Source organism: Cinclus cinclus, chromosome 3 (genome assembly GCF_963662255.1).
Source record: "Cinclus cinclus chromosome 3, bCinCin1.1, whole genome shotgun sequence".
NCBI lineage: Eukaryota > Metazoa > Chordata > Aves > Passeriformes > Cinclidae > Cinclus > Cinclus cinclus.
Genome location: NC_085048.1, coordinates 49,034,459 through 49,061,816, shown reverse-complemented (window position 1 = coordinate 49,061,816; position 27,358 = coordinate 49,034,459). Strand labels below are relative to the sequence as shown.

Genomic DNA, 27,358 nt, shown 5'->3' with positions numbered 1-27,358 from the left:
GTGTTGCTCGTGCTCTTGCTTTAGCTGGGTAAGTGCCAAGTGTTGTTGTTGCCTCGATATTGGCAGATAATCAGGAGTTATTTGTATGCCATACCTTCCCGTTGCCTAGGAGTTGCAAGGGATCCCTTAGTGTTGAAGTGCCAGACATATTTGAGAGTTGGAGTTGTTTGTGAAGATGTGCAGGATGAGGCTCAGTCCCAGATGAGATACATTTGGATGTTCACCGGCACAGCAGGAGCAAGCTCCCGCTGGAGTGGGACACTGCAAGAGGCACTGTGCAGCAGCTTGAGGAGCATTATCCTGCCCTGAAACCAAGTCCCCAGGGCCTGACCCACTGGGATGCTTTTCCTTGGCCAGTACTGACTGTGCTGGGAACACTGACACCTGAGTGCAGGCACATTAATCTTTGCACTTGGTTAAAGACCATTTCCCTTCTAATCGCTTGTATCATGTATGACCTAATTTTCATCTGTATATAGTGAATGATAATCTTACAGCAGACAAAATGTGACTGTCCAAAGAGGCTTCCTTCAGAGGGAAGGGAAGCAGTTTCTAGAGACTTCAGGTTTCATTAAATGCACAAAATGTGCTCAAGTACTTCTCAGTCACTTCCTCCACAATTCAAGTCACCTCAGAAAAAACACATCATCTAAAAACAATAGTTGTGTTGGGATTGTTCCACCTAAGAATTTTCCAAAAGGCAAATTATAAAGCCACTTAGGAGTTCTTTATGTATTTGTTACAATCTATGTGCATTCGCAGGATTTTGCCTGCAAAATCCATGACTCATTTCTCATTATGGAAATCCTGAAATGATCATGAGAAGCGGAGCAGGAGGCATTTGCAAAGTGCTTTGCTTGTGTATTTTAGCTGGAATTTGATATTTCCACCTGGTTAAATTCTCAGCTATGTGGGGTTGTTTGGTTATTTTTCCTACAGTATTTTAGGCATCTATATGAAGTGCTAGATAATAAGGATTGAGATTGACCAAGGAAATAGCTGACTGATGTTTGTAGTTACTCTGTATTCTTACCATCCTAAAATGATGAGCATGAACAAGAGTGGCTAACTATTTTTTCAGGTATCATTACTGAGAACAGATTCTGCTGTTATCTTAAAAAAATACAGGATTTTCTTCCTCACTGAAAAAGCAATTTTCTTCAATACTTCTCGAAGTACATCTTTCATTTCGGATAAACACATAGATGTATGTATTGGTAAATCTTTATTCATCATTTTCTGGTTTCTTACTGCTGCTGACACAAGAGGCTCTCTCCTTAACCCCCACCAAACCATGGCCTCTCAGGTGGACAGCCAAAACCCTGCAGCAACTGACACAGTTCCAGTGCGTTCTGTATATCACAAATAACAGTTTTGCTTATCTGAATTTCCAGCTTCTCTTTTTACTACTTCATAATCTAATTAGTACTGTGAAACTTGAATTTTGTGTTTTTTTGTTTCATTATACCAGTGCTGAGGGGTGTGTGTTCTGCCATTTTTATATGCAGGTTTAATTTTAAGATGACTATTCATAACTCCTTCTGACACCTTTTGTTATTCTGAAATTCATGGCCTATGTGTTTTCATGGATGTGTCAGATACTCTTGCAGTACAATTTTCCATTTAATCTTCTAGATTGATATTAAAACAGCAAATCAGCATAAAATGGGTTATCTTTTTTCCCCTAGAAATCGGTCTGTTATATCAGAATAGTAAGAACATTCATGAGATTCATTTCTTGCTTTACATTTCAACAGAAACAGAAGTTTGTTATTTGTTAATAGTTTGGTAGTTTAACATTTGGTGAAAATTCAAGGGTTTTCTTTCTTTTCAGGAATGATGTAAGTATTAATTTCTTGCCTGCTTGTATAATTACAGATCATTACTTGCATTTTCTCAGCTTTATGACCAGCTTCATACACCCAGCTGAATACAGAACACCTAATTGTTTTTAAACAGTAATCTCAGCCTTAAATACAGATGCCTGTTGTGCTGTGATTGCTACGTTTAGTTTTGTGGATGTTGATCCATGTAACAGCACAGTTTCTGGTTGGAAAACAGCTAATTTGTTTCTCATAGTGTCTCTTAAATATCCAGATCCTTAATCTAAGTTGCAATTTTTTAGTACAAGCTTCTGCATCCAGTTCCTTTTTGTAGTATGTGTTCTGTAAATCAAAACTCTAGCAGTCTGTCTTTGATCCTGCTCTACTTTGTATATTTTCTAACCCTGCTACTCCTCTTCTGCGCTTGCTCCAGTCTTCTAATCCATTTTGATTTTGGAGGAGAAACAAACTGGTGATCATTTTCAGCTCTGATAGTTTTTGCTACTGAACTGTGATTCCATCCTTGCCTACACATCCTCCACAAGAGGAATCTGAATCCTGGATGTATCATGTTTTCCTGATATAGGGGTTGCTTCTCTGAGTCTTTTTCCAGATGTTTCAGTTTGATGGCATTTGAAAATTAATATTTGAGAATTGGGTATTGTCCCACATATGTCTTCTGAGACTTCTGGGCAGACCATTATTCATTTCCTTCCCTTCCTATCTTCCATCTCCCCTTCCATCCCTCCTTCTTTACCTCCTTGCTTTCCTACATCCCTAATGTTCTTCAGGTCACCTCGTTGATTGGCTCTCTGCAGCCATTCAATGGGACATATACTGAAGTTGCTGCTTTAAGGTACGATCATTCATGGAAGAGTTAATCCATAAATCCTGCTTGTCCTAGTGGATCATCTAATACATTGTTCCTTAAGATCTTAAATATATTGTAATATTTGAATATTCTGGAAGGAGTGGCAATCAATCCTATGTGTATTTTGGTATACGCTGGGGGTGGAGGGGTTGTGTGTGTATACCTCCACACAAACTTATAGATGTTTTACATATATACATTTAAAAAAACATATTTATAACATTTAGCGGTGTGAGGCAAATTGGGCTCCTGTAGGGAAGTTTGGGAGAAAAAAATGCATAATATAAAGCTTGTGCTTGCCTTTGCTGCTGATGGCTATACAGTCTTTCACAAATATAAAATTACATTCTCTTTACCATTCCCCAGTAAACTTTAGAAACATTAAAAGTCACAAACACACAAAAATATTGTCAATGTGCATTCGTTGCTGACATTTGATCTTCCCTTTCTGACACTTAAGTTGACGACTTGTATTAGATCAAAATAGAATAGGCTACCACATTTTGGATGCCACAATGTCATAAATCTCGTATTTCTACCCTCATCTTTTATAAAGGAAGGAAAGTGAGGCGAGAAAAAAAATTATACCTTTTAAGCATTAATGAGTTTGGATAAATTAACCAACTTTTGGGCTTAATGGAAAAAAAGGGTGCATTGACTTTACATGAATAATCCTTTCCATCTTACAAAAACACCTTTTGTTACTAATGCAGATATGGACACAGGGGAATGTATGCTCTTTCAATGCTGCTTTAATTTTCTGTGCTGTATTTATAACTGAAAACTCTTGATGAGAATTTTGATGAACTTTACCCTGTATCTCTCTAAAGTTGTTTTCCTTTACTAGTTCTCAATATTTCTTGCAATATGTACAAAGGTTGCATTTCTGGTGATTTCTCATGACAAGGTCAGTTGATGAAGAAATTTTACAAGTCTCAGCAGTGAAGGTTTTCAACAATGCAACTATGAGTAAACCCCTCTTTTCCTGTTCAAAATATGCTGGAACACAGTATCCACTTCTAAATTTTGTCATTAAGAAGATTCTTCAAGAATTCGTTTTTAAGCTTTTGTAGTTTTTCTACTAACTATACTGTGTCAAATTATAATTTATAATTTATTGGCCTTATTACAACACTTCATTAAAATGTCAGAAGATTCAGCTTCTAGGCAGGGTATTACTGCAAGAGCTGTGCATGCAGTGTACTTTGCGTTTGGAAATAGCTACAGCAGTTATGTTCTGCAGCATGAATTAACAAAGATTGATTGCAATCTGTTTTTATTAACTCAAGGAAGAAAAGCAGTGTAGTGATATTAAGAAAATTAATTATAACTTTCTAATCTAGTAATTAATGTGCAGCTGGGCATGAGTGCAGTTGGTGCATTTCAGTAATTTGGCAGTCCTGACAAATTATCATCATCCGTTTTAAGGTAGACAACTGTTCTCTAATCTTTGCTCAGATTTTTATAATCTTTAGCATTTTGGAATGGTTTTAATAGCGTAGATGTTAGATATGGCCTTTTACCATAATAATGTGAGCTGAAGTTCAGCTTTATCTTTCAGAACTGAGGTTCACTTGTAATTTTTAGAACCATCTATCATTTTTTTTCTAGTGTTGTACTAAAATTTCTTCTGAAGCAGTTGTATGAAACGGTGATTACTGGTAATTGACCTGCATATGCTGAATCATCTTAAAATGCTACTGAGAATTTCATGTATCCTGTAAATTGAGATGCTTCCAATTAAATAGAGTTCTTATGATAATCACTTTCAAAACTAATCAAGTAATATAATGGTGCAACTAAAACTCTTATTGACTTAATTTTGACAAATTAATAAATGTAACCAATGCAATTACCATAATGGTCATACTAGTCTGCATTTTTCATAAGCTATTCTTAAATGCTTTTCAGAAATGCAAGGAGAAAATAGAAATTAACTAGGTGTGTTGAATTAGCATGACAAGGTGACCTGAGGGGGAGAGTATTTGTGCCCTTGCTTTCTTTTTGAGGTGTGAAGGTTATTGTGGGCCACCCCACACTCAGAGCCTCTTGTCTATTAGGAAATTAAATGATACTGAATAGAAATTAGAACTAGGATCCTAGCAGCAAATTTGGTAAGAGAAAATGCTCTTAAGCAGACGGCCTGCTTTTGCTACTATCAAACCTGATCTACTAAAATCTGTAAAGAATTGTAATCTTCTCAGTATGGTTTGTATTTAGTCTTGTTTTTAACAAGTGATTGGGAAAAGCACAAAGCATCTATGCAGATCAGACGCTGACAATGGTCAAAAACTATTCAGTATTCTTACACTGTCAGTGAACAGACAGTGAAAGCCACCTGATTTATTTACATAAGACTTCTGTGGAATTTGCTTGTCTTGTTTTAGGAATTTTGTTGTCAAGTTTTCATTAGGAAAGCATTAGAGAAGGTGTTCTGGGAAACCAAAAGCCAGGAATTTTTAGTCCAGTGAATCTTGTCCTTTCTCTTCTTTTGTGGCACAATTTCAACAGAAAATGGATGGCATTTGCCAGAAGAGCTTTTCTCCTTGTACTTGAGACATTCTCCAGGAATTCAACAGGCTTGGGATTTTCACTTCTCAGAAGTGTGCTTTTGCTCCCTAGGTTATTACTTCCTTTAAAAGAAAGCATTATCTAGAGAGTCCAAATCAGATATTACTGATAGGTCAGTGGTGGACAGGTTATGCCTAAGGGCTTGTGAAAAATTAAGATCAAGGAATCAAGGTGGGTGTCTTCATTAGTGGGTTAGTTCAGCTCAGGAGTTGAACTTCTAAAGTGTCCCTCCCAGTCTTCCCCACTTGCTGTGCTGTGTTTTGTGGGTAAATGCAGAAGTCCCTAAAAGTGGATATTTGTTTGGCACTGTTGACCAGCTTGTTCTCAGGCCATGTCGGGATCACAGACCTGGTTTTGGATAATTAAGTAAAGCAAAGCCATCTATAGCTTTTGTTTGATCCAGCTCAATCTGAGCAGAGAGCTAGCCAAATCAAATATTTTTGATGAAAATGAAAAGATTTGACTGCTCTGTAGTGACAATAACATATATAAGGGATTGGGGGAGTGCGTTACTGAGGCTCTAATCAAAGAGCCTTGGAGTTTTAGAAAGGACCTACATGGAAATTCTGTTCGTTTAATGGAAGAGAATAAGATTTATGCAGATCTCATATCGGTTTTGCTTTATGCACAACTCTCAGATACATAAAAAAAATGAACAAACAAAACAGTCACAAAAGATCAAACACTAAAGTATGGAATGTGAAAGCTGTCTGAGGTTTGTGGTTGACCTTAATGACTGTGAATAGTACATAGTGGTGGTGACCATCTTACACTGGCTAATGATTTGTGTTTTGCAGCCAGTGGCATATCAGTGGTTTTAGGACCCTGAAATATTCCTTTTTCTTTTCATATTTAAAAAAAATTATTGAAGAAAACTATCTTGCACTTCAAAATTAACAATTGAGCAGCATTTCAGTTTATTGCATAAGTTATTTTAACCAAATCTCTTCAGAACAAATCAAATTAATAAAAAATATAGTGAATTTGGCTTTTTTTCTCTTTAGACACATGGTTGCAAATTATTCATATTTGAATTGTTAAAATAATTGAATGGTTTGAATCTTCTTCAAACTATTTTGTCAATATCATCAATTTATAAATTGTTTTATTTTCAGATTTGCTAATTGTTTTTGTTGAAGTCACCAATGTAAAACAATTTTCATGAGCATTTGCAGTAATAAAGCTCAGTTGGCACATGGCTAAACAAGAGTACATGACATGCAGCTGTTTGGAGACAGAGATATTTTGAAGTGTCTTATGTATTCTTTGAAGTCATTCTGTGGTGGAGTAGGCAGTCCAGTAATGTAAATCAATTTGATCACACTGTAACTTTCAGTTAGATCAGCTGCACTTTGTTTTGTGCTTTCATGTACTATAAGATATTACAGCTGACAAAGAATACACATTAAAGAATTAGTTTATAGATATGTAGGATAAAATATAACCCTAAATTATATCCAGTGCTGTAATTCATTCAGCTGTGCTGAGAAAATGGGTTGTTGCAGAACTGACATGGGTACTAATGTCCAAAAGCTCCTCCAAATTCAGTCATGTGTATGAATGCCTCAAGGCTTTTTGTAGATATCTGAGGTTTTTCCTCACAGCATTAAAAGGTATGGAATCTTAACTGCAAAACTTCAATTTTTCTGTCAGGCTATTCCCTTGGGTCCTGTCACTGGTCACGACGAAGGAGAGATCAGTGTCTGCCCCTCCTCTTCCCCTCACAAAAAAGCTGTAGACTGTGGTGAGGTCTCCTCTCAGTCTCCTCTTCACCAGGCTGAACAGACCAAGTGACCTCAGCCACTCATGTCCTTCCCCTCCAGACCCTGCACCATCCTCAATGCTCTCCTTTGAACACTCTCAGTATGTATTTTATCTATTGTGGCATCCAAACCAGCCCCCAGCACTGGAGGTGAGGCTGCCCCAGCTCAGAGCAGAGCAGGACAATCCCCTCCCTTGCCCAGCTGTGATGCTGTGCCTGATGCACCCCAGGACACTCTTGGCCCTCCTGGCTGCCAGGGCACTGCTGGCTCATGTTCAACTTGCCATGGACCAGGATCCCCAGGTCCCTTTCCACAGCACTGTTTTCCAGGACAATATTCTCTAGTCTGTCCATACATCCAGAGTTGCTCCATCCCAGGTACGGAATCTAGCACTTTCCCTTCTTGAAATTCGTATGGCTGGTGATTGCCCGGCCCTCTATTTTCTCGAGGGGTCTCTGCTGGGCATCCCTCCCCTCAAGAGAGGCAACAGCTCCTCCCAGTTTTTTATCATCTGCGGACTTGCTTAGTATCCCTTCCAGACCTCTGTCCAAGCCATTTAGGAAGATATTGAAAATCACAAATTTGATGCTGTGTAGGCTTACTCTGCTGGGCTTTTTTTCCCTAATATTGCCATATTATTTTGGGATTATTATAGTAGAGAGCAAGTAGTAAAGAGAGTAGAGAGTTGATGCCTGGCAAGTCAACCTTAAGAATGAATAACCCAATGAACAACACTTTGGAAATTGTGTTCTGTCTTGACTGACTCCTAGCTCACTACAGACTGAATTTTGTAAGGACAGGGAAGAGTAGGAGCTCACTAACATGTCTTTATGTTGGGGAAAACACTCAGCCTGACTTCTTATCCAGTGGGCAGATGTGGACTGTCTTCTAAGTGTTGGGTTAGGTGGATGCACCTAGCCAACATCCAAAATAGGTGGTGTTCTCACTCTAATCTCATATTAAAAACTGAGTGTCCTTGTGTTTCCTCCTTTTTAATGAGCAGACCTTGGCACTGTAGCACACCATAACTTAACTGAGTAGACCTGGCTTAGATGATGTGGTATTACTGAATATAATTTTAAAAGACTTACCAGAATAGTTTGTTGTTTTATATTAAACAAGCAGTAACAAAATCTCTGGAGTAAATGACGTGGATGCATGCATGTCGCTGTAGGAATCCATATAGCAGAGGGTAAAGATAAAATGAGACTTGTACAATGATGGGCTTGTTTGAGACCTATTGAGAAGGAAATAAAAAGAGGTTAGCAAGACAGTGAAGTAGTTTGTTCCAGCAATTTGCCTTCACTGGTTTAAACTTCATGCTAAAATGATGTTTTTATTGTTATAACACTGACACATTTTTAGGAGGAGATTAGTTAATAGGAGGGAACAATCTTTCAGCAAATTAAATGAAAGGTTACTATTTCCACTTGACATCTGTGAAACTGCTGCTACATTCCTTGGAGTAGTGCTTAGAGAAATAAATGAGCAAGTATTCCTTATAATTGAGCTTTAATGGTATCCATATGCTATATATCTTGTAATGGTGCTCATGTTGTGCAGTTTCTGTGTAGTAGAAGAAAATTGAGTATTAGTCTGTCAAAGGCCCATTAATGTAAATGTCTTGATTCAATTCTTAGCTGTGGAGAGACCCGTGTTTTAAATACATCCCAGAAAATTGTGGTTGGTGCAGCAACTCTAACACTCTTTCCAGTTGACCTTTCAGGTTGCCCATTTCATGTCGTACAGCCGCATCTCCAGGTAATGAAACCTACTGGAACAAAGATTTTAAACATGTATCATTTTGAATTTAATTCTTTTCAAATGAACATTTTCTAACAGGTGTTAGAACATTCAGTCTTTCAGCAATGTTGTTTCACATCATGTCACAGTGTTCTACTGAGGCCATAAAGGAACTGTATTCTCTATCTTTTACCCAGAATTCCATTTGTAAATTAATTGAGTTTTAGCTAAGTTGTCAGCATTGTTTTAATGGCTAATAGCTTTTGGGCTTTTCTTTGAAGGCTTAAATATGTCATTTGAATATTCAGCCTGTTGTATGGTTAAAGTTTACAGGTATCTGAGATTTTCATGAGCAGTACAAGTTCACAAAAGCTTACTTTTGAGTAAATGTTGTTTGTGGAACAGATTGGTTTGTTGTTAATTGGACATGAATTGGACTAAATATATCTTAGGCACTTCAGATTATTAGAAAAAGACCTGCTGCTGTCCACAGAAGCCACAGCTGTAGCAGAGGTGGTTCTTCATGCTTGCCTTTTAGGAAGGAGAAGGGAGCCTGGCCTTCCATATTCTATCTCTGCACGCACTCACACATCAGAGAAAATTTGGACTCTGATTGCTGGCCCTTGAAGATATCCTTTGGAAATCTGCCCTCCTGAAAGAGGAGGGAGTGAGAAAGGGGAAGCACCTCATTTTTTTCATTTACTCTGATCACTTTCACTTGGGCCAGTATGTTGCTCTCATATTCCCAAATACATAATGTAATGTGTCAAGAAGTTACTCATAATAGAACTAAAGACAGGGTTTTTTGGTGGCTTTGGAGTTCAAGGTCTCTCTGGTACTGAAAGGAGAATTGTGCACATTACCAAAAGTGCTTCTTTTGACTGATATTATCTTTCAGAAGTGTCAAAAAAGCACACCAGTATGCCATATCTATCCAGAACATACTGTATTCCAGACATGATCTTCATTGCACTGGAAAAACAAATATGGTACTTCTTACATGACAATTCTTGCAAGATATTCCATGCTATATTGTTTGCTATATTATTCCAGTCTACGGCTGGGAATACAGAAAACAAAAAAGGGGAGAAAAAAGGGCAGGAATAAAAAAAATAGTTTAAAATACTGACTCTTTCACGAAAGCCATCAAGACCAATGAGGGATTACAAAAAACATGTAAAACCTTTGACATTTGAAAATGTTTTGCTGGAATTGGGACAGAAACCCAATTTTCTTAAATGCTTTACAAAACTGTGTCATCATTGTTCTCATTGATAATTCATACAAGAAAAATAGCAATGTACTTTCCTTCTGTATGTAGTTAATATGCAGAAGGCTTTTCAAGGTGATTAGTAAAACACTGCATGCTGGTACAGGAACAAAAAGTACACATATTGTCTACAGCAGGGTTCCAGAAGTGTGGGGGGTTTTTTTCTGAGCCTTTTTGTTCTATTACTTTAAATAGTAATGTTTTCATGCTTGTTTCACTTCATCTTTTATCATATTATTTTCATTGTATTGATTAAAATCCCATTAATGTTAAGAAAAGTTTATTTGACTACTCACTGCCATGTCCTTTATTATCTGATAATCTGGTTTACAAATCCCCCAAGGCATATCTTAAATGTGGCCATGAGTATTAATGCATGGATTCTGATTATGTATTTTACGTATTTTTAGAATTGTTTGGTACGTCTCATTTTCTGCTCTACCAAGGTAACAAATGTTTTTCAGCTTTTTTCAGCTTTATTGGATTATTAAGTAATTGGGTGGAAAACTCCTTTCCTTCTTCAGGATATTTACTGTGTTGTGGTACTGTTGTAATCTAATACTGAAAAAAACATTATGGAACAAAATTATTTTTTCTTTAACAATACGAGTCTTGACTAATCTGTCTTTCCTGAGTCTTTGAGATAATGTTTATCCTTTTTTTTTTTTCTTCTTTGACTTTTCTTTTTGGTGTATTCAGATTGTCCTGGATCAGAATTTTTAGTGCATATGTGGAAATTAAACTGTATTATGCTGTGCCTTGTCAACTGAGATAGTCAGCATCATTGGTTTCTTGTAAATAGCTCATCGGTAAGATGAACAGCAGCTGTGTAAAGGCATTTGTTGCTTGAAGTAATAATAAGGAGATTACTGATGAAGTTCAGGGTTAGGTAGAACACAGTTGAACAACTGATAATAGAAACTCTTATCACAGGAAATATGGAATACAGTTATTTCCTCAGGTGAAAATCAGACGTGTATTAGATTATGTGTCATTTTTTGGTTTGTTTGTTGGTCGTTCGTTTTTCATTTGCCTGCTATACTGTAGAATATGTTCTTGATCTTACCTTAATTAATGGATTTGATCATATTTTAGCCGTTAGTTGACTTTACGTGATGATACAAAGAGCAGTGAGCTTGATTCACTTATAAGGATGTGAGCCAATAAAATAAAATTTAGTATTTATTAAGCATGGAGCAAAACAATAACATTCAGAATCAGAATCTGATAAATACAACATATAACTTCCTCTAGCCTAGTGATATGCCTGAAACTAATGTCATTTGAGAAAAATAGGGATGGCCATTTATTGTTAAATTGCCTGCATTCCACTGAATAAATATATCTTCTATAAATGTATAAAGATGGGGGAAAGGATGCAAATTGCATGTAAGTACTTCTTTAAAATACTGACCTCAGTTTTATTTTTATGTGGTTAGTAGGCATTGAAGGATAAAACTGTGCATAAGCAAATGTGTCATTTGCTGGTTAAAGAAACTTTTTGTACATTGTATTACTGATTTTTAGAAAGAACCTGAATTTGAATGGTGTTAAGGGAAAGGATTTATACAGTTTTTCAGTCTGACTGCAGGGATTCCCTGCATTTCTATTAACTTATAGTCACTGCAACAGTTTTAATGGCAGGATTTTAATGCTCGATCTGTCCCTGTTGCAGAGACCACAAGTGTTTCTATCAGCTCTTAGTAAGGATCAAGGCCTTAGTGACTGGCACTGAGCAAAACAAATGTTTATCTGATCCCAGAACAAATGGATTTTTATGACACAGCAATGTGTGGACAAAAAGAAACAAGAAGATTGAACCAGACTGGAAGAAGAGGACATTTATACTTTTCTTAAAGCATTTGTCAAAACAGATTATGTCTTTCACAACACTAGTCTGAAAAAGACTACTTAAATTTTTTAAATCTAGGGAAGCTGTCCCTTTCAGTGAACCAGAATGCCATTTCAGTAGAGTCTCATACAGCTGTCACAGCATCTGTGACAACAGATTCTGAAGAGAGATTTCCCTCAACAACAGTGGTGTCTCTGTATTGTACATGTTTAGATTGAGACACATACCTGCATATGCAAGTGTAATTTACAGCATTTGTTAAGTTAATGTTAATTTCTGATGAATATCGCAGCTGCAAGTCCTGTGACAAGCTGTCCAGTATCTGAAACTACTGTTGATCCAGCAGCTGTATTAGAAGGAGAAATAATTGACTGTCAGTCAGCAAGTCTTTGACGCAGGCTCCTTGCAATGACTGGGAGCTACAGAACAGCTTGAAACAGACCTTTACAACTTGTCAGCCCATTATTTTTAATAACGGTGCCATGCCGTTAGTGTAATGATTTTGATTCTATGTTTCAAGCATTTAATGGCACCACATGCGGCATCAAGCACAAAAAATGTGACTAGATGCTTTGAAAGACTTTTTAACCTGAATGACTGTGAACCCACATAAAATATTTTTTTGACACAAGAAGCTAATATGAGCTAATTGAGTTCAAAGAAGAAAAAGATTAAATCCACTTTTTAGGTTGACTGTCTAATGATAAGGAATGAATATGAACTATGAATATGTAAGCGTATAGACAAGAGTGATAACAGGTATATTTTAAATGCCCGAGGCTGAGGTTCGGATTATTTAGGATATTGAAAAATTAGTGCTAGGAAGTGGGAAGGTTGAAATTAGTGGCAGAAAAATTACATATAGCTGTCACTTGCCATCTGTGCTTTGGTACTTCCTCATCAGACTGAAAAGACCAAATATTGGGATTTTGTCCTGTCCAGAAGATCAGTTGTCACTTTTCTTGAAAAACTGATACAATCCTTCTGATAGAGAAACCATTGTTTTTACTCTGGATTGTGTTGTGAGTGTCCTTAGCCTAAATTGGAGGGGACTGCTGTTGCAGGAGCTCCACCAGACAAACACATCTCACTGCCTTCAGTTGAGGATGTGTGGAGACAACTTGATCTCCAGTGACTGGCAGTAAAAGAAACAAGGAGTTAGACTGGGAGAGCAGGAGGAGAATTTTGGAACCAGAACAGAACAGAGCAGCCAAAAAATAAAGGCACAACAAACACATCAAGAAGAAATAAAGAAATAGGAAAGTTCTGGGTTTAGCACAGATTCTCCACCCTATTTCTATGTTTCCTAGTCACCTCCAAATGCAAATTGATCAACACTCATCCTCATAACAAATCTACAGACAGAGGAAGTTAATAACATTTCTTTGGCCTTGGACGATGCAACTGATATAGCAAAAGAACAATTTAGCGAAACTTGAACATCAGTTAGTAGTAGAGGAAGTCTGATGTGGGATAGAAACTAATTGAAGAACTAATGAACTAATCAGGGTGGAGGGATGATTAATAGCAAATCTTCAGGAGGCTAAAATAGCATAACCTAAAAGCTGAATGTTGGAAAAGTTATGTAGAACTGGGAGCAGAGTCTTAGAGAGGGATGTGCTGACTAAAGTATACAATAAATGCCAAATGCCATGGCTACAGTGGTTTTGAGGCAGAAAGCAATCTTAATGTGAAGTTCTAAAATAAGCTTCAAACTTACACAGTTAGTCTTTTAATACTAAAAGGCATGGTAGAGAGGACAAGAACAGAGATAAATTATGTTTCTCATAGAGTCTTCCAAAATTCTTAATTATTTTCCTGCCCAGTGAATCTACATCTCAGAAGCAGGAGTTAGTTTTTCTTGCTTTGCTTAGGATGTTTTTTCTTTGGGTTTAGTTTTGTAAGGTTTTTGACTGTCAGTAACATTGAGTTACACCACTTGCTACAGCAGGGAATTTCATTCTAATACCACCTTCTTTTATTCTGTCTTAGCTTATCACATGGATGGCAGAACTGTGAAATTCCATTCATTACTTTCATTTCCTGTTATTTTCACTTCTCTTTGGGGACCTGATTAAAAGTAGTCCATGCTAGTGCTTATTATCTCTGGCGTTGCTCTGTTGCGTTCTATTCCCTCTTGCTTTTTTAGCCTTTGGAATTGATTAATTAAACCTCAATATATGAAGTAATAGGATGCGCAAATTGTTTAGTTTACTCATTAGTGTGTTGTGGGAGACATGTAGGTCTCCCTATCTGTGCTGTGCTCAGATAACTTTTATCAGAAATTATTATGGTAACAAGTACAGTTTTAGATGGTGACACTGAAAATTACCTTTAAACACTTGACATGTGTCATATTGGTATTTCAGATCATGTAATGCCTGACTACTAATTGTCTCTCCCTTTCTCCATGTGGGCTTGTAAATTTGAGATTACTTCTCTGTTGGTTTGCCACAGAGTCCGAGTTCCACAAGCCTTGATGCCCCTTTAGAGCACCAGTAATGTGAGAAGTGTCATGGGGCAGGCAGCCATAAGGAAAGGTTGTACAAACCCTGCCTGTAAAATCCTAAAGTCTTTTTCCACAGAGAAATGTTACAGGAATTTGATGTAAGCAAAGCATCCCAACAGTCTGGATGGACTGTTTTGTAAAAATAAGATACTCTGATTATTTTAAGCTTCAACAGACACAGTATCACTAGATCCAAATGTCCAAAAACCACGTATCAGACCACAAAAGAACTACACTATGGTGTCTGGTCCTTTTTGGAGCCCTTGAAGGAGGTGATTTATTTTTGTTCTCAGCAGCTGTCAGACTTCAACGCATACAGTAAAGCATGGTCTTCCCAAAGGCAATTTCACTGGCCTTTGCTTATTCTCTGCTACTCTCCAGCAGCAGATGAGATTGTTTCCTTTTTGCCTTGGTTCTCTCTGGCATTTTGCTCTTCACCTGGGTCTTGGCTCCTCCTGCTCCATGTCTGCTGTTTCCATTCACTGTAGTGTCCTCTCATGTGGGTGTTCCCCAGGAGCTATCACTGCTCTGACTCAATTGTGACCAGATACCTTTCACGGCAGAGAATATTTAATTGGATTTCACGTAGAATGACTTGGACATGGAGCAACAGAACTCTCTTGCTTTCCCTGTGTCCACCACTGCTGACTGACCCTTCAGGGAGGTTGGGAATTGTCCTGGCAGAGGCCATAGCACACGTTACTACTGGAAATTCTGTACTTCATGTACCTCCTGCTCACTTTCTGCTTTCACATTAATAGTGCTCTTCAGTCTCTGCTGCCATTCTGTCCAGGTTCAAGAGAGATTGCCTGTTGGGCGGTCACCTTGCTGAAGATCAGTCCACTGGAGAACATTTAAATATTTTACCCTTTTGCCTGAAAGTACGGTAAAGAGCCAGCGACCATTCTAGGGCAGCTTCATGTCTCCTTATAAAGATAAAAGGCAAAACTGGTGGGAGGAGGGTAACTTTTCATCTTGGAGAAAGTAACTGTAAACATTGCCTTTGAAGGACTTGATGAACTTCATGGAGAAAATCAGGGATCTTGTTTGAAAATCTGTTTTATATTAGTATCTTTTGGGGGCTGTGCTGGTTGTTTCTCAAATGATGAACAGTTATCCAGAGCAATCTGATTTTTCTACTCTCATTTCCAGACAGATAATGGATGACGTGGTTGTGTCTCCAATACAAATGGATGCATCTCCTGCACTGGCATCACTGAAGTGGCCAGGAGATCAGCATATATTAATGCTGACACTGCATATGAATAGGCAAATAGACAAAATTAATGTTCTCAAACTAATAGCTCCTGAGGCTATACCTCTTATCTCACTTGTTGCAATAAAAAACATTCATGTTTTGTCTGACATTGCGGATATATGTGGAAATCTTTTTTATTCCCTGCCATCCCCTAAAATTGAGTAACCACTTGTGTTAGTCTTCCTCCTGAGGTTGCTGATGGTACTAATTCACTGTCTGCCTCCTCCTGCTACAACAGCATCCCTAAAGATCATCTCTCCAGGTAAGAGGTGATATCAGTCAATTTCAGAGAGGGCAGCTGGGCTGAGCAGGAAGCTGCCAGCTGGGCAGTGGTTAAGCAAGGGCAGTAGTTAACACATTTACTGTCACAGCTGAAAAACCAGCCAGCTGTTAGAATTTGCCTACATGGTCCTCCTTACTAAGAGGAATAAAACAGATGTCAAAAACTACCCTGCAGGCTAGCTAGCTGATTTTCAGTATCTTCTTCAACTGTCTCAAGCTGTCGAGACAGTGAATGAGAGGTGCTTGACCAGATTATAATAATTTTCCTGTCTCAGAGAAGGGGTACTGTGGAAAAGTCAGAGCTCCAGCAGGAGTCTAGATGCCTTGGATGATTCTGGGACCACTTAAGCCTGCAAAAAGCTAACTGTCATTTACTGGAAGTTGGATAGGAAGATATTCACACTTGCTTCTGGGGCTAGAAATACAGTTACTGTGCTAGTCCTGTCACAGGTTCCCTGGTTTGACCCTGACTTGGCAGCTCCTGCCACAAGATTTGGGTGGAAATGTTTAGTGAGTGCCAATAGTGTGTGCAAATTTGGGATTTCTGCACCTTTCTTTATACTCTCAAACAAGGGTACAGATGATTTGCCAGTTAGGGGGAGAACAAAAAGACATTAAATATCTTTGAAGCATTAACAAAAAAACCATCCATTTCAGTAGTTGAGTTTGTTTTTAATTTTGCTTTAAAATATGAATCTCTAATTAAAACTCAAATCATACAGCATAATTTATTAGCATTCTTAGTTAGCTGCAGTACTAAAAGAAGAAAGATGTAGCACAGGAATTTGAAGGGAATCTCTTCTAAGATATATTAACAGTAGATCATCCTTTAACTCCCCCCAGTGTGGTCTGTGGTATTGGATTTAGCCTCTCAGCAAGTTGTTAAGAAGAAATGTGTGTCTAATGATCAGCATTGGTTTCTGGGAACAGAAGAAGCCATTCTTCTTTCTTTTTTTGTGACACATTGACAAATGGTTCCATTCAGGGCAATCCAAGAAATTATTCTTATGAAAGCATTTTCAGATGTGGCAATCCTAAATAATGCATGAAACATTAGATACTCAGCGAAAATGGCCTCTGAGAATTATCCTTTTGGCTGCCATTTCTCTCCCTTTCCTAGTCGAACACAGTATGGGTCAGATTGGAAGGGATATTAATTAAGTAATGAGCAATTCTGCCAAAATAGACTGTGCCCTTGGAGATTGTTCTAACTGTATTGAAATACAAAATCGTAGAATGGTTTGGATTAGAACAGGCCTTAAAAATCATCTAGTTCCCAAAAAAAGTCATTAAAGATAAATTGTGAGCTAGGAAAAAACTTCTTATGTAATTAAAGATTTTAAAATATAACATTACAGAGTGTTTATCTCCAGTCCTCCCTTTTGTTATGTGTATTAGCCTGTAGAGACTTAAAAAACCCATCTGGTACCTGTGAAGCTAATTGAAATGTTGAGATGTGGGCACCTGGCAAGGGGTAACTGTAGGAGACTGGTCTCGATGGGTTTACTCTGTAACAGGAAAGACTCCATCTTCAGTTTAATCTCCTCTGTGAAGTGATTTAAATCTGTTATCTCCCTGTACTTATTATCAGGGGAGTCCCACAGAGTTTAATTTCAATGAGTACCCTTGCTGGAGTTGCAGTGCTCTCATATTTCCCCACCTTCTCCAGTGGTCAGACCTGTAGCTGGCACACAGAGTATCTGCTGAGTTACAGTGTGGAGTTTCAACTGTGCAGCCAAATGGCATGTGGTCGTCATTTTAAAGCTAAAACATGGAAAAGCCATCATACTATGCTTTCAAAATTGTCTGGGGACCACAGGCTTCCTTCGGGGAAAAAAAGTGGGGGATGAGTTGTGGTTTTCTTTGACAAAAAACCCCCTGATAATTCTACATTACTTCCGTTTTCAAGGCATGTCTGCTTGGGGGTTGAGACTCAAGGAGAAACATGAAGTGCATCCTGGGGTGCTGGGAGAGGAAAACTGCAGGAAAGTTTGTGTGTCCATTGCTACACCCTCTGCCTGTTTCTCGACCTCCATTTGGGAAGGTCCCGCTCTCTCCTGGGTGTCTGAGTGACAGCTGGTGGTGTGCAGGGACATAAGCCAGGTTCTGAGGACTGGGCTGGGCAGCACTCTGCTCCTGCAGAAATCCTCTTAAAGCAGGATTAAGCCTAACCAATTCCAGTCACAAGCTGTATTTTCCAGGCAGATCCTCCTTGGCCCCTCAGCATCGTTGGAAGTACCAGGCACAACCTGCATGCTGAAGCTCTGGTGAATTTCAATGGACCCTTCTAAGGGATTTCTCTGTCACAGCGTTTTGCATTTTCATCCACGATTGCAGGGCAGTTTCTTACAGAAAAAATCAGCGTTCGTAAAGTCCAAGGGGCTGTTGGGACTTATTTTCATATATACTTCTAAAACCTTTTTCAACAGCAGTACTTGGACACTTCACATTGTTGCTGCTGTGTCGCTTTAATTCTGGCCTTTCACCTTTTTCCTGGCTTAAGTCTGCAGGAGGATACTGACTGTTCTGTTGTGCTGGTGCATTTTGTATCAATATTGAAAATCTGACTTCTTGCTCTGCCTCCAGCTTCCAAAGTTGTCCTGGAATCCTCCAGGAAAGGTTGTAGTATAATAAACAAGTTGTCTGAGGAGACAAACAGTTCTGCTCACTGATGACAAGAATTTTGATAAGTGTTTTGACCCTTTGAAGTACTTGTGCAGTTTCCCCGAGGATTTGCTTTTCCTTTCAGTTGAAAATTAGCTCCTGCTTTATATATATTTGGGATGTCATATAATTTTTTAAAAACTCTTTTAAATATGGTTGTGCTTCTAAATTCCAGTAATTTTTTTTAAAAAGCAACCTTTGAATATTTATATTTCCTCTGTGGTTCCCACTCTTGGTACACTCTGTATATTTTAGAAGACTTAGTGATCTCATACTTTCTGTTCTTATGTACAGATGGACCAACAATGGTCTGCTGGAAAAATACTGAATTGAGTTATCAGCAGCCCCGGTCAATCAGGCTCATGTTTCTCAAGAATGAATGACAGTAGAATTACAAACACTGGCTTTCAGATTCTGTGGCACTCAGTTTTCAGAAACAAAAATTTATAAAATCAGTGAGAAATATTATAAACCAAAATATTATACTTCTCTGATCAGATCCTTACTTCAATTTTTTCTTACTTAGATAATAAAAGTTATAATAAGTGCTAAAGTTCTATGGATATGTTACAGAAATTTTCTGTGTGTTTTATGCAGTGTAAAATATACAATTTTAGACACAGTGATTTGAGATAGGTTAAAATAGTGTCCTATAAACTGAAATCATTTTAGTACTCGTCTGGATCTTCAAAGTAGTTTGCGTAGTGCATTTCCTTCCCTCTTTCCTTCTTGAAGTGTATAGTAGGAGTTTTATTTCTAAATCTGATATCAGTACATGACTGACACTTAGTACAGGTTGTAGTGAGTACCAACATTAAAAAATTGAAAAATTCAGTGGCAAAGTAAATTACAGAAAGAAAGCAGCACAAAGGAATGCAACTAGTATAAAATGTATCACACTTGGCCCCATTTGCTGTCTTTTGTCTCTTTCTGAAAACAGCATTTGTCAGCTTATGAGACATTTGTGACATTAAACTATTAAGCTGAATGAAAATAAGATGCAAAAAAAGTTTTCAGTGCTTTACAGATTTTGCTTTGATTGGGAGGAGTGATCTGCATATAAGTTTGGCACAGAATCATAAACCACCTTTTGGGAATCCCTCAAATGCCCTGATCATTCTTTGGGTTCAGGTTGCTGCTGTTGTTTCTTGGCTTGAGTAATGGGCACCCCCAGACAAAAAACTTGTAGGAAGTTGCAGTATTAGGTAAGTTTGCTAAAATTGGGAGTAGAAATAAAACCTTTCACCAGAAACTCAAGTTTGCATCTCAAGACTTCAGGAAGCAAGTGCATAACTTTATAACCGAAGAGTAATGTGATACCCAGCATTGACTTTATGGCTGAAGAGTAAATAAGTACTTAGCATTGGTCTTTTTTTAACTTTGCAGAAGTTTTTGTTCACCCTGATAATGGTAATGGTGAAGAGCCTGAAAAATGTCTGAGTTGGGAGCACTGGTTATCTTATCTCATGCATGGGCAGAAATCAGTATTTTACTACACATAGTTATTAAGATTTAATGAGCTGTTAGATTTATTTATTGCATGTTGTTTTCTAGGGCACCTCAAGTAATTTCTAAATGTACTCGTTGTTTACAATCCCTGACACCGATGTCTTTATTCCGTTTACTTTGCTCTGTTCAGATTCTCTTTTTCCGAAGTTCTATTTAGTTTAAAAGTATACAATATTAAGGATTTGGAGGGTGTGGAGGGCAGGGCTGAAAAAAGAGCACCCTCTTCATTTCCCTTCTTTTTTTTTTAAGCCAACATACTGTTAAACAAAAGTTAAAGTCTACTTTCCCAATCAAAAATGTTCTGAGTGTGAAATCTCTCACATTCTGTATGCTGAAAGCCATGATGAGTATTTCCTGGTCTTTCTCTTCAGGACCTGACTGTCTGCATAATGCACACTGGATTATCATCTTAAAATAAGGATGGAGTTAAATGGAATCAGAAGCAATACTGTGGCTATTCCAGTTAGTGTGAGGGAATATAGAAAACTTACCTGCTCCGTTGCTCCCAAAGATGAAATATATCCTATGAAGATGATCAGAGAGGTGGAGCATCCCTCCTGTGAAGACAGGCTGAGAGAATTGGTCTGTTCAGCCTGGAGAAGTGTTTGGAGAGACCTCACAGCAGCCTTCCAGTACCTAAAGGGGTCTGCAAGAGAGCTGAGAGCAGCTTTTGACAAGGGCAGGTAGTGATAGGACAAGGGGAAATGGCTTCAAACTGAAAGATATTAGGTTTAGATTAGATAACAGGAAGAAATTTTTTTATGTGGGGGTGGGGAGACGCTGGAATCAGCTGCCCAGAGGCACTGTGGCATGAAGTGTTCGAGACCAGGTGGAACTGGGCTTTGAGCAACCTGTGAAAGGTGCCCCTGTCCATGGCAGGGGGATTGGAACCAGATGATTTTTACTGTCCCTTTCCTTTCAACCCAGACCATTCTATGATACGAGAAAATACCAGACATCCATAACTGAAGGTTGCATGCAAAATAGTTGAGGGACTGAAGTGCAAATCTTGGGTCCTACCACTAAATGAAATTAGCTTTTTGGTGACAGAGCTTGAATCTGAGGTTAAACCAACACATAGCCTTATTATTTTGCAGATTTACCAGAAATATGTCGATGCCCTTTTTTTTCCTAACCACCTGAGCCAACTGAAAAAAAAAGAAAGCTACATTAAATAAAACATAAGATGTAACAGATGTTTATTTCTACTTGTTTTTTCTATTAAGAGTAAAGAATGGAGCTTCGCAATTTTCAAACCATCTTAAACAAGAAGAATCTTCCACTCATGGCAAAACACATTGCTGCATGCAGGAAACCTTTTGACAGCTGTGCTTGGAAATTTTCCTTGTTAACAAAACACGCTACATCAAAGTGTTCTGGCAGGTTGTATTGATATCAGCAGACACTGGAGTAGAGTGCAAGTAGGAACTCTATTACGTTTGCTGTCAGTTTTGGTTGATGCCTTGCTGCAGGAACAGCTCAATGTTTTCACATTGAGATTGATTGAGAAACTTGGCAGAAAGAAAGCACATGTAATTTTTCCATTTGTACCACAACATGGTAACTTTTTGAAATTCTGAGGGGCTTTTTTTTTTTCTTCTGTGAACAATCTGGGTGATTTGGAAACAGGATGAAGTATTTTCATCTAGAAGTCAGAGTTAGAACTTGAGATAGTGTGTGCCAGAAATGGGGTTGTTCTTGGCTGAATAACCAGTCTGTGAGTTCTTCAGACTGCAGAGAAGAGGTTTCCAGACATGTTGTCTGCATGTATTTTCTGTAATAGCTGATGCTTTTACATTACCATTTCAAAAAATTCCAACTCACAGTAGATTGAAGTGCAGACAGCTTGTAAACCAGGTGTGGTCTTCATTCTGTAAAAACTACTCTAATCTTTGCAAGATAGATCTTAAAATGTCATATTAAGATACCCTAAAACTTGTGTTCTGTTTCAGTCGCACAAATACTGTACCAAATTGGGATTGTGTGCATCTTTGCAGTGCCCTGATTTCATTGTGTCATCGATTTTGGTCTGCAGCTATGAAGATCAGAAACACTTTTTGGGCAATTATTTACAGCAGAGGACTTACATGTGTCCCAGCCTCTTGCACCTTTATGGTCAACCAGGGGAGCCTCATCAGATCTCTTTCCTTTGTGTTCTCTGTGCCTTTTCCCTGCTTTTAAAGTTTAATGGCTTGGTTTTATTTCGTGTGTCTGGCAGAAGTCTCAAAACAGCAGGTTAACATAGCTAACAGGGAGATGTACTTAATGGAGTCTTAATTTCCATGTTTTGGTTAACTTCAGTTATAAACGATCTTTTGAAGAAGAGATTTTAATGTATCTGAGATCTTCCATCGTGACTTACTGGGTTTTTTGCTGGTTTGGGGTATTTTTGAGTCACATTTTAACTCAGGAAGAATACCATATTTTCATGGTCGTGCAACTGCTAATTGATGATTGTAGTGGCTGCTTATAAAATTAAAATTTTATTTATATATGGATGTGTTTGTGTGTAATGCTGTTTACAGCTTGGAAATGTAGAAGATGTTCCAGTACCTAAAAAGTGTATTTTTATGTAACATTAATCCTAATAATATGCCAATCTAATATGTCATTATTTACCTAGATGTTCTGGAATATTGGCTAGCTTTAATTTCAGGGGTTTTTTTTCCAAATATGGCTGCTGGAAATCTTAAGGGGAAAAAATAACCCACCTTTTTTGTAATGAAACTTCAATAGACTTGCCATCCTGAGTCTCAACCAGCATTAGTTTCTAGTGGGGATTTAGCAATAAATGTGCTTTTCTCTATTCTCAGCACAAATCCTAAGATTAATTTTGGTGTGAAGTACCTTTAGGTCATAATTAAAACTGAAGTTACTCATCCTGGTAGAAGTGTCTAGAGAAAATACGTACTTATCCTACCCTATTAAAGTCTCATGTATTAAGAAGGCTATGCTGCATGCAGTACTTTTAACTTAAAGCTTATTATGTATATATGCATTAATTTAAGTTAATAAACAATTGCACTGCAGAAATTAGAGTTAGAATTAGAGAGTGTTGTGTTAAGTACATGGGGAAACAGGTGAAGTATGAGAATGCTCTCTTATAGTCGGTGGTTTTTTTGTCATGTCTTTAAACATGATATGCTGCAATGAAACACAGTGGTAATTGTAATGGAGTTATTTGTGAGCCTAAAGATTGGGTTGTTGCAAGAAGCAACTGTAAAGCCTAAGCAGAGCTGGACTGAAGTAATTCAAGGTCCTGGGGTAAAATCATGGAAGGTTGTTGAAGCAAGGCTTCTTACATACATATTAAGTACATTTTAGATTGTTTTCTCATGATAACGCTATACCTAATGCCTATTACTTTTCATTAGCATTGCCTTATAGATACTCATGATTATTTTCTGTCTTTCTCTTCCCCTCATCTTAGTGGAATTGGTCGAAATTGGCCATGGGCCTCTGGTGGAAGCAGCATTTTGGCAGAATTTGGGACTTTGCATCTGGAGTTTGTACATTTGAGCCACCTGTCTGGAAACCCTGTCTTTGCTGAAAAGGTTAGACTGCTCCATCAAAATCATGTTTTAAAAGATAAATCACATATTCAGAGACTAATATGAATGGGGAGAGATCTGGATTTACCTCAGTTGTAAGCATTTGTCACATTTTCCTTATTACCTTGGCATCTTTTTGTATTAAAAAGTCAAAAGTCTCCTCCAAAATTATTCTGATGTATGTTCTTGTATATAGCCCCATAAAACGTTTAATTTCTGTTTATCTTCTAAATTAGTATCGCATTAAGCAATCAGACTTCATAGCTTTCTTCAGTTCCTTACTTAATGGGGTGTAAAGAAAACCTGACATTATATTTGGGATAATAACTGATGTCTAGAGAAAGTAAAGCACCGTGGTGATTTCAATAAGTTTACTCTTCAAAATGCTGTACAATATCACTGCTGTCAGTGAGGTCAGAAAGCACTTCCATTGCACTGACCTCTAAGAAATACACTTTGAACTCTCTTTGGGGTAGGAAAAAAAAAAATCACATCCTTAGACAAAACAGTTGTTCTGCATACTAATTCCAAAATTTGATAACATTGTCTTCTAGATGTGTTTTATATACATAAGCCATGGAAAGAACTCCTTCTCTCAATTCCCATCTGAACAATTTTGCTTTGCTTTTTGACGTACTAATAGCCAGCAATTCCTGTTCTTTATAATACATTTTATTATTTATCTTATTTTTATTTCTTAATTAAAATGTTCACTTGTTTTGATTTTGTATTCTTATTGCAGCTGCCCTGTGTTACCTAAAGCTAATATTATCAAATTAATAATCTAATTATTGTTGAGATTCCAAATGTTTAACAGTAGGCCTAAAAGCAGTAGTCAAATCTAAAATTATTAGTGAGTAAGGACTGAGTGGCTTTGCTGCAGTACCATTGTCAACATTGGAATAAATTTTATGGAGCAAACTCCTAGAAATTTTCATGCATTTAGGGGTAAATATAAGGACAGTTTCTCTTAAATTTGAGCTGCGGAGGGGGAGTGGATGGGTAGGGGGTGGCAGCACTGAGGAATAGCCAGAAACAAATTGACAACATAAGTTAATTATCTTGTGGCATTTATGGTAATTTAATGCATAACATCTGTTCTACAAAGACACAATGAAAGTGTGCATCTTAAAAATCTAACCCATGGTTCTCCTACACAGTGGAATCATGCAGTAGCTGCAAAATGCTAGAAATCTGTTTATGTAAGCTGTTCTTAAAACCCTTTAGAGATTGCAATTCCAAAGCCCGCAGAGGCAAACCATTCCAGGGCTGGTACACTTGATAAAGAAGAAGAAACACTGGAATAAGCTTTGCATGGAAGAACTCATTAATTAAGGTCTAGGACTCATTGCAGCCTGCATTTTGGGCAATGAGTAGTGTCAAGATGCAGGAGGCAGTTTGCATACCACAACAGAAATCCTACTGGAGCTTGGTATAAGTTAATTTATCTTCTTTTTCAGTAGCTACTTCACTGGGTCTCTAGGCACTCTGGAGTTTATAATGAAGCTGTCAGTACCTTTTTGTTACAGTTTCTGGCCTGCAGTGCTCAGAATCCTCATTCTTCCAAGCTTCTACATTTGCTTTTTTTGTGAATCCTAAAATTCAGTGTAACTCATTTCATGTGCTCTGCAGTGGATTGCGCTGCTGGATGGCTCCAGCTGCTGAACATCTGGACTGTAATTGTTTCCCCGGGCGTGTCATTTGTAGTGAGCTCCTTAGCAGTGCCTGCGGAGCACTCAGGGCTGCCTGGGTCCTTGCTGCTGGGCAAGCTGGTTGTATAAAGCTCAGTCAGTTCCAGCCGTGTTCTCCTTTCCAGGCAAAACTCCTTTACAGTGCACTTCCACATCTGAACCCTAATATTTAATAGTATTTCTGATTTAGGTATACGAGGACTATAAATGCTGATGTAGCTGATATCTTAGTTAAGGCAAACAGCCTCAGTGAATTTCAGTCTCCTGTGGAGAAGGGGGATACTCTGCATGGCAAGTCCTGAACTTCAGGGCTTGCTCCTGTTGTGTTGTTTCATGGCTGGCAATTGACACAGAAACTCCAGAGGTTTTCAGGAACTTGTTTGCATGATAATATCAGCTTTTTCAATAGTGATATGATTGCACAGAGGTATTTGGGTGTGTGTTGAATACAATCAGGGGGGTTATTTTTAGGCATATTTACACTCATGTATTTTGTGGGAGAAATGGATAAGTGCTCAGTGTTTTGTACCTTCCACTAGGTAATGAATATCCGAAAAGTTCTAAATCGACTGGATAAACCAGAGGGCCTTTACCCCAACTACCTGAATCCCAGCAGTGGCCAATGGGGCCAGCGTAAGTAGCTGAAATCTTTGGTACTATGACTTGTCTATCAGTGTTCTCATTGCAGTCAGTAACTTATTTCAGTCACTGTTAATATGTTTTTTTATATAAAGAGAACTTTCATAACATATAGAAACTCACTTTATATCTGAGGTTCTATGGAATGTAAAAAATACTACAAATATAAAAATAATAATCTTAATTGCTTTACTTTTATATGCTTTTTCTGAGCTTTCAGTATGACTAGTGGAAGCAGGGGAATGTATGAATATGTATGACTTTGGGAAGGAATTTGTGGACTACAGAAGTCTCTTATTCAAAAATCTAAAGTGCTCCCTGCAGTAGCTGTATAAGGAAACATTATCAGCTTGTGTGAATCAAATTCCACATTTTCAGAGTTGTGTGGCTCCACTGAAGGAAAAAAAAAAGTAATAAGACAAGTATTTCCAGTTAATACCAGCTGTGATTTCTGTTGGAATGTAATGCCACCAACTGAGGAAGCACACTATACAGAAATGTGTCATGGCGTTTATCCCCTTGGAACTATTACTGAAGATACCAAAATTAGAAGGAAATTACTATAAAATACTTGACTTACTTGAATTCCTTAGCCCCTCCCTGATGTCTGAGCCTTTTCTTGTTGTTCATTGCTTTCTCTGATTTCCACGTCGAAGTGTGCACAGTGTGCAGGATCATGATTCTAGAGACCTTACTGCTTTTTCCACTTTTTCCTGTGTAGTTTCAGTCTGCCACCATTCTATTCATGCAACTCAGTGTCTTTCTATCTTTTCTTCCTTACATTATTGAATCAAAACAAGCAAGATATGCTGTCCTGGTCTGAAAAGGTATGCCCAGATTAGCTGGTCCCATAGATTCTCAATGTGTGAGCTGGTTGGGCGATGCAACAGAGGGAAAGGAATGCAGAGGTTTATTAATACGAGAGTTTATTTAGGATGTAGCTAAGGAGGAAGTGAGATTCTGGACTCCTTATGAGACTGGCCACAGTCTGAATAGAGAATTTTCACGAAGGCAAAGAGAAGTGTCTGCTCTCTACCATGCCTCAGACAAATGCACCCACCTTTACTTCATATGAAGCAGTGGATCCCCTACCCGCTCTCCATCAGGCAGAATTAGGGGACCTTAAAGACAGAGGGGAGCAGAAACCAGTTTCTGCTCAGGCTGGCAGGAGAATTTGCTCCTAATACACCTCATCTTAACAGGTGTCCTTTTACACTAGTTATGAGGCCCTGAAGTCTGAGGATCGGGAAAATGAGAATGTGAACAAACGCCTGTCAGGTTGGAGGGGTTACCCAGGGTAAGGGAGTACTGGAAGGCTCTTCCTTGGTTAAAAAGGATTGGGTTAGAGAATATCTGGGCAAA

General features: G+C 38.1%; 1 protein-coding gene across 1 annotated transcript in view; it reads left to right on the top strand.

The window, feature by feature from the left end:
* Window positions 1-27,358, top strand: part of MAN1A1 (mannosidase alpha class 1A member 1) — a 137,497-nt gene that overhangs the window by 86,644 nt on the left and 23,495 nt on the right. Inside the window, exons 6-7 of the mRNA XM_062488765.1 lie at window positions 23,546-23,669; window positions 25,897-25,990. Coding sequence (XP_062344749.1) covers window positions 23,546-23,669; window positions 25,897-25,990 — 218 coding nt within the window. The remainder of the gene's footprint in view (window positions 1-23,545; window positions 23,670-25,896; window positions 25,991-27,358) is intronic.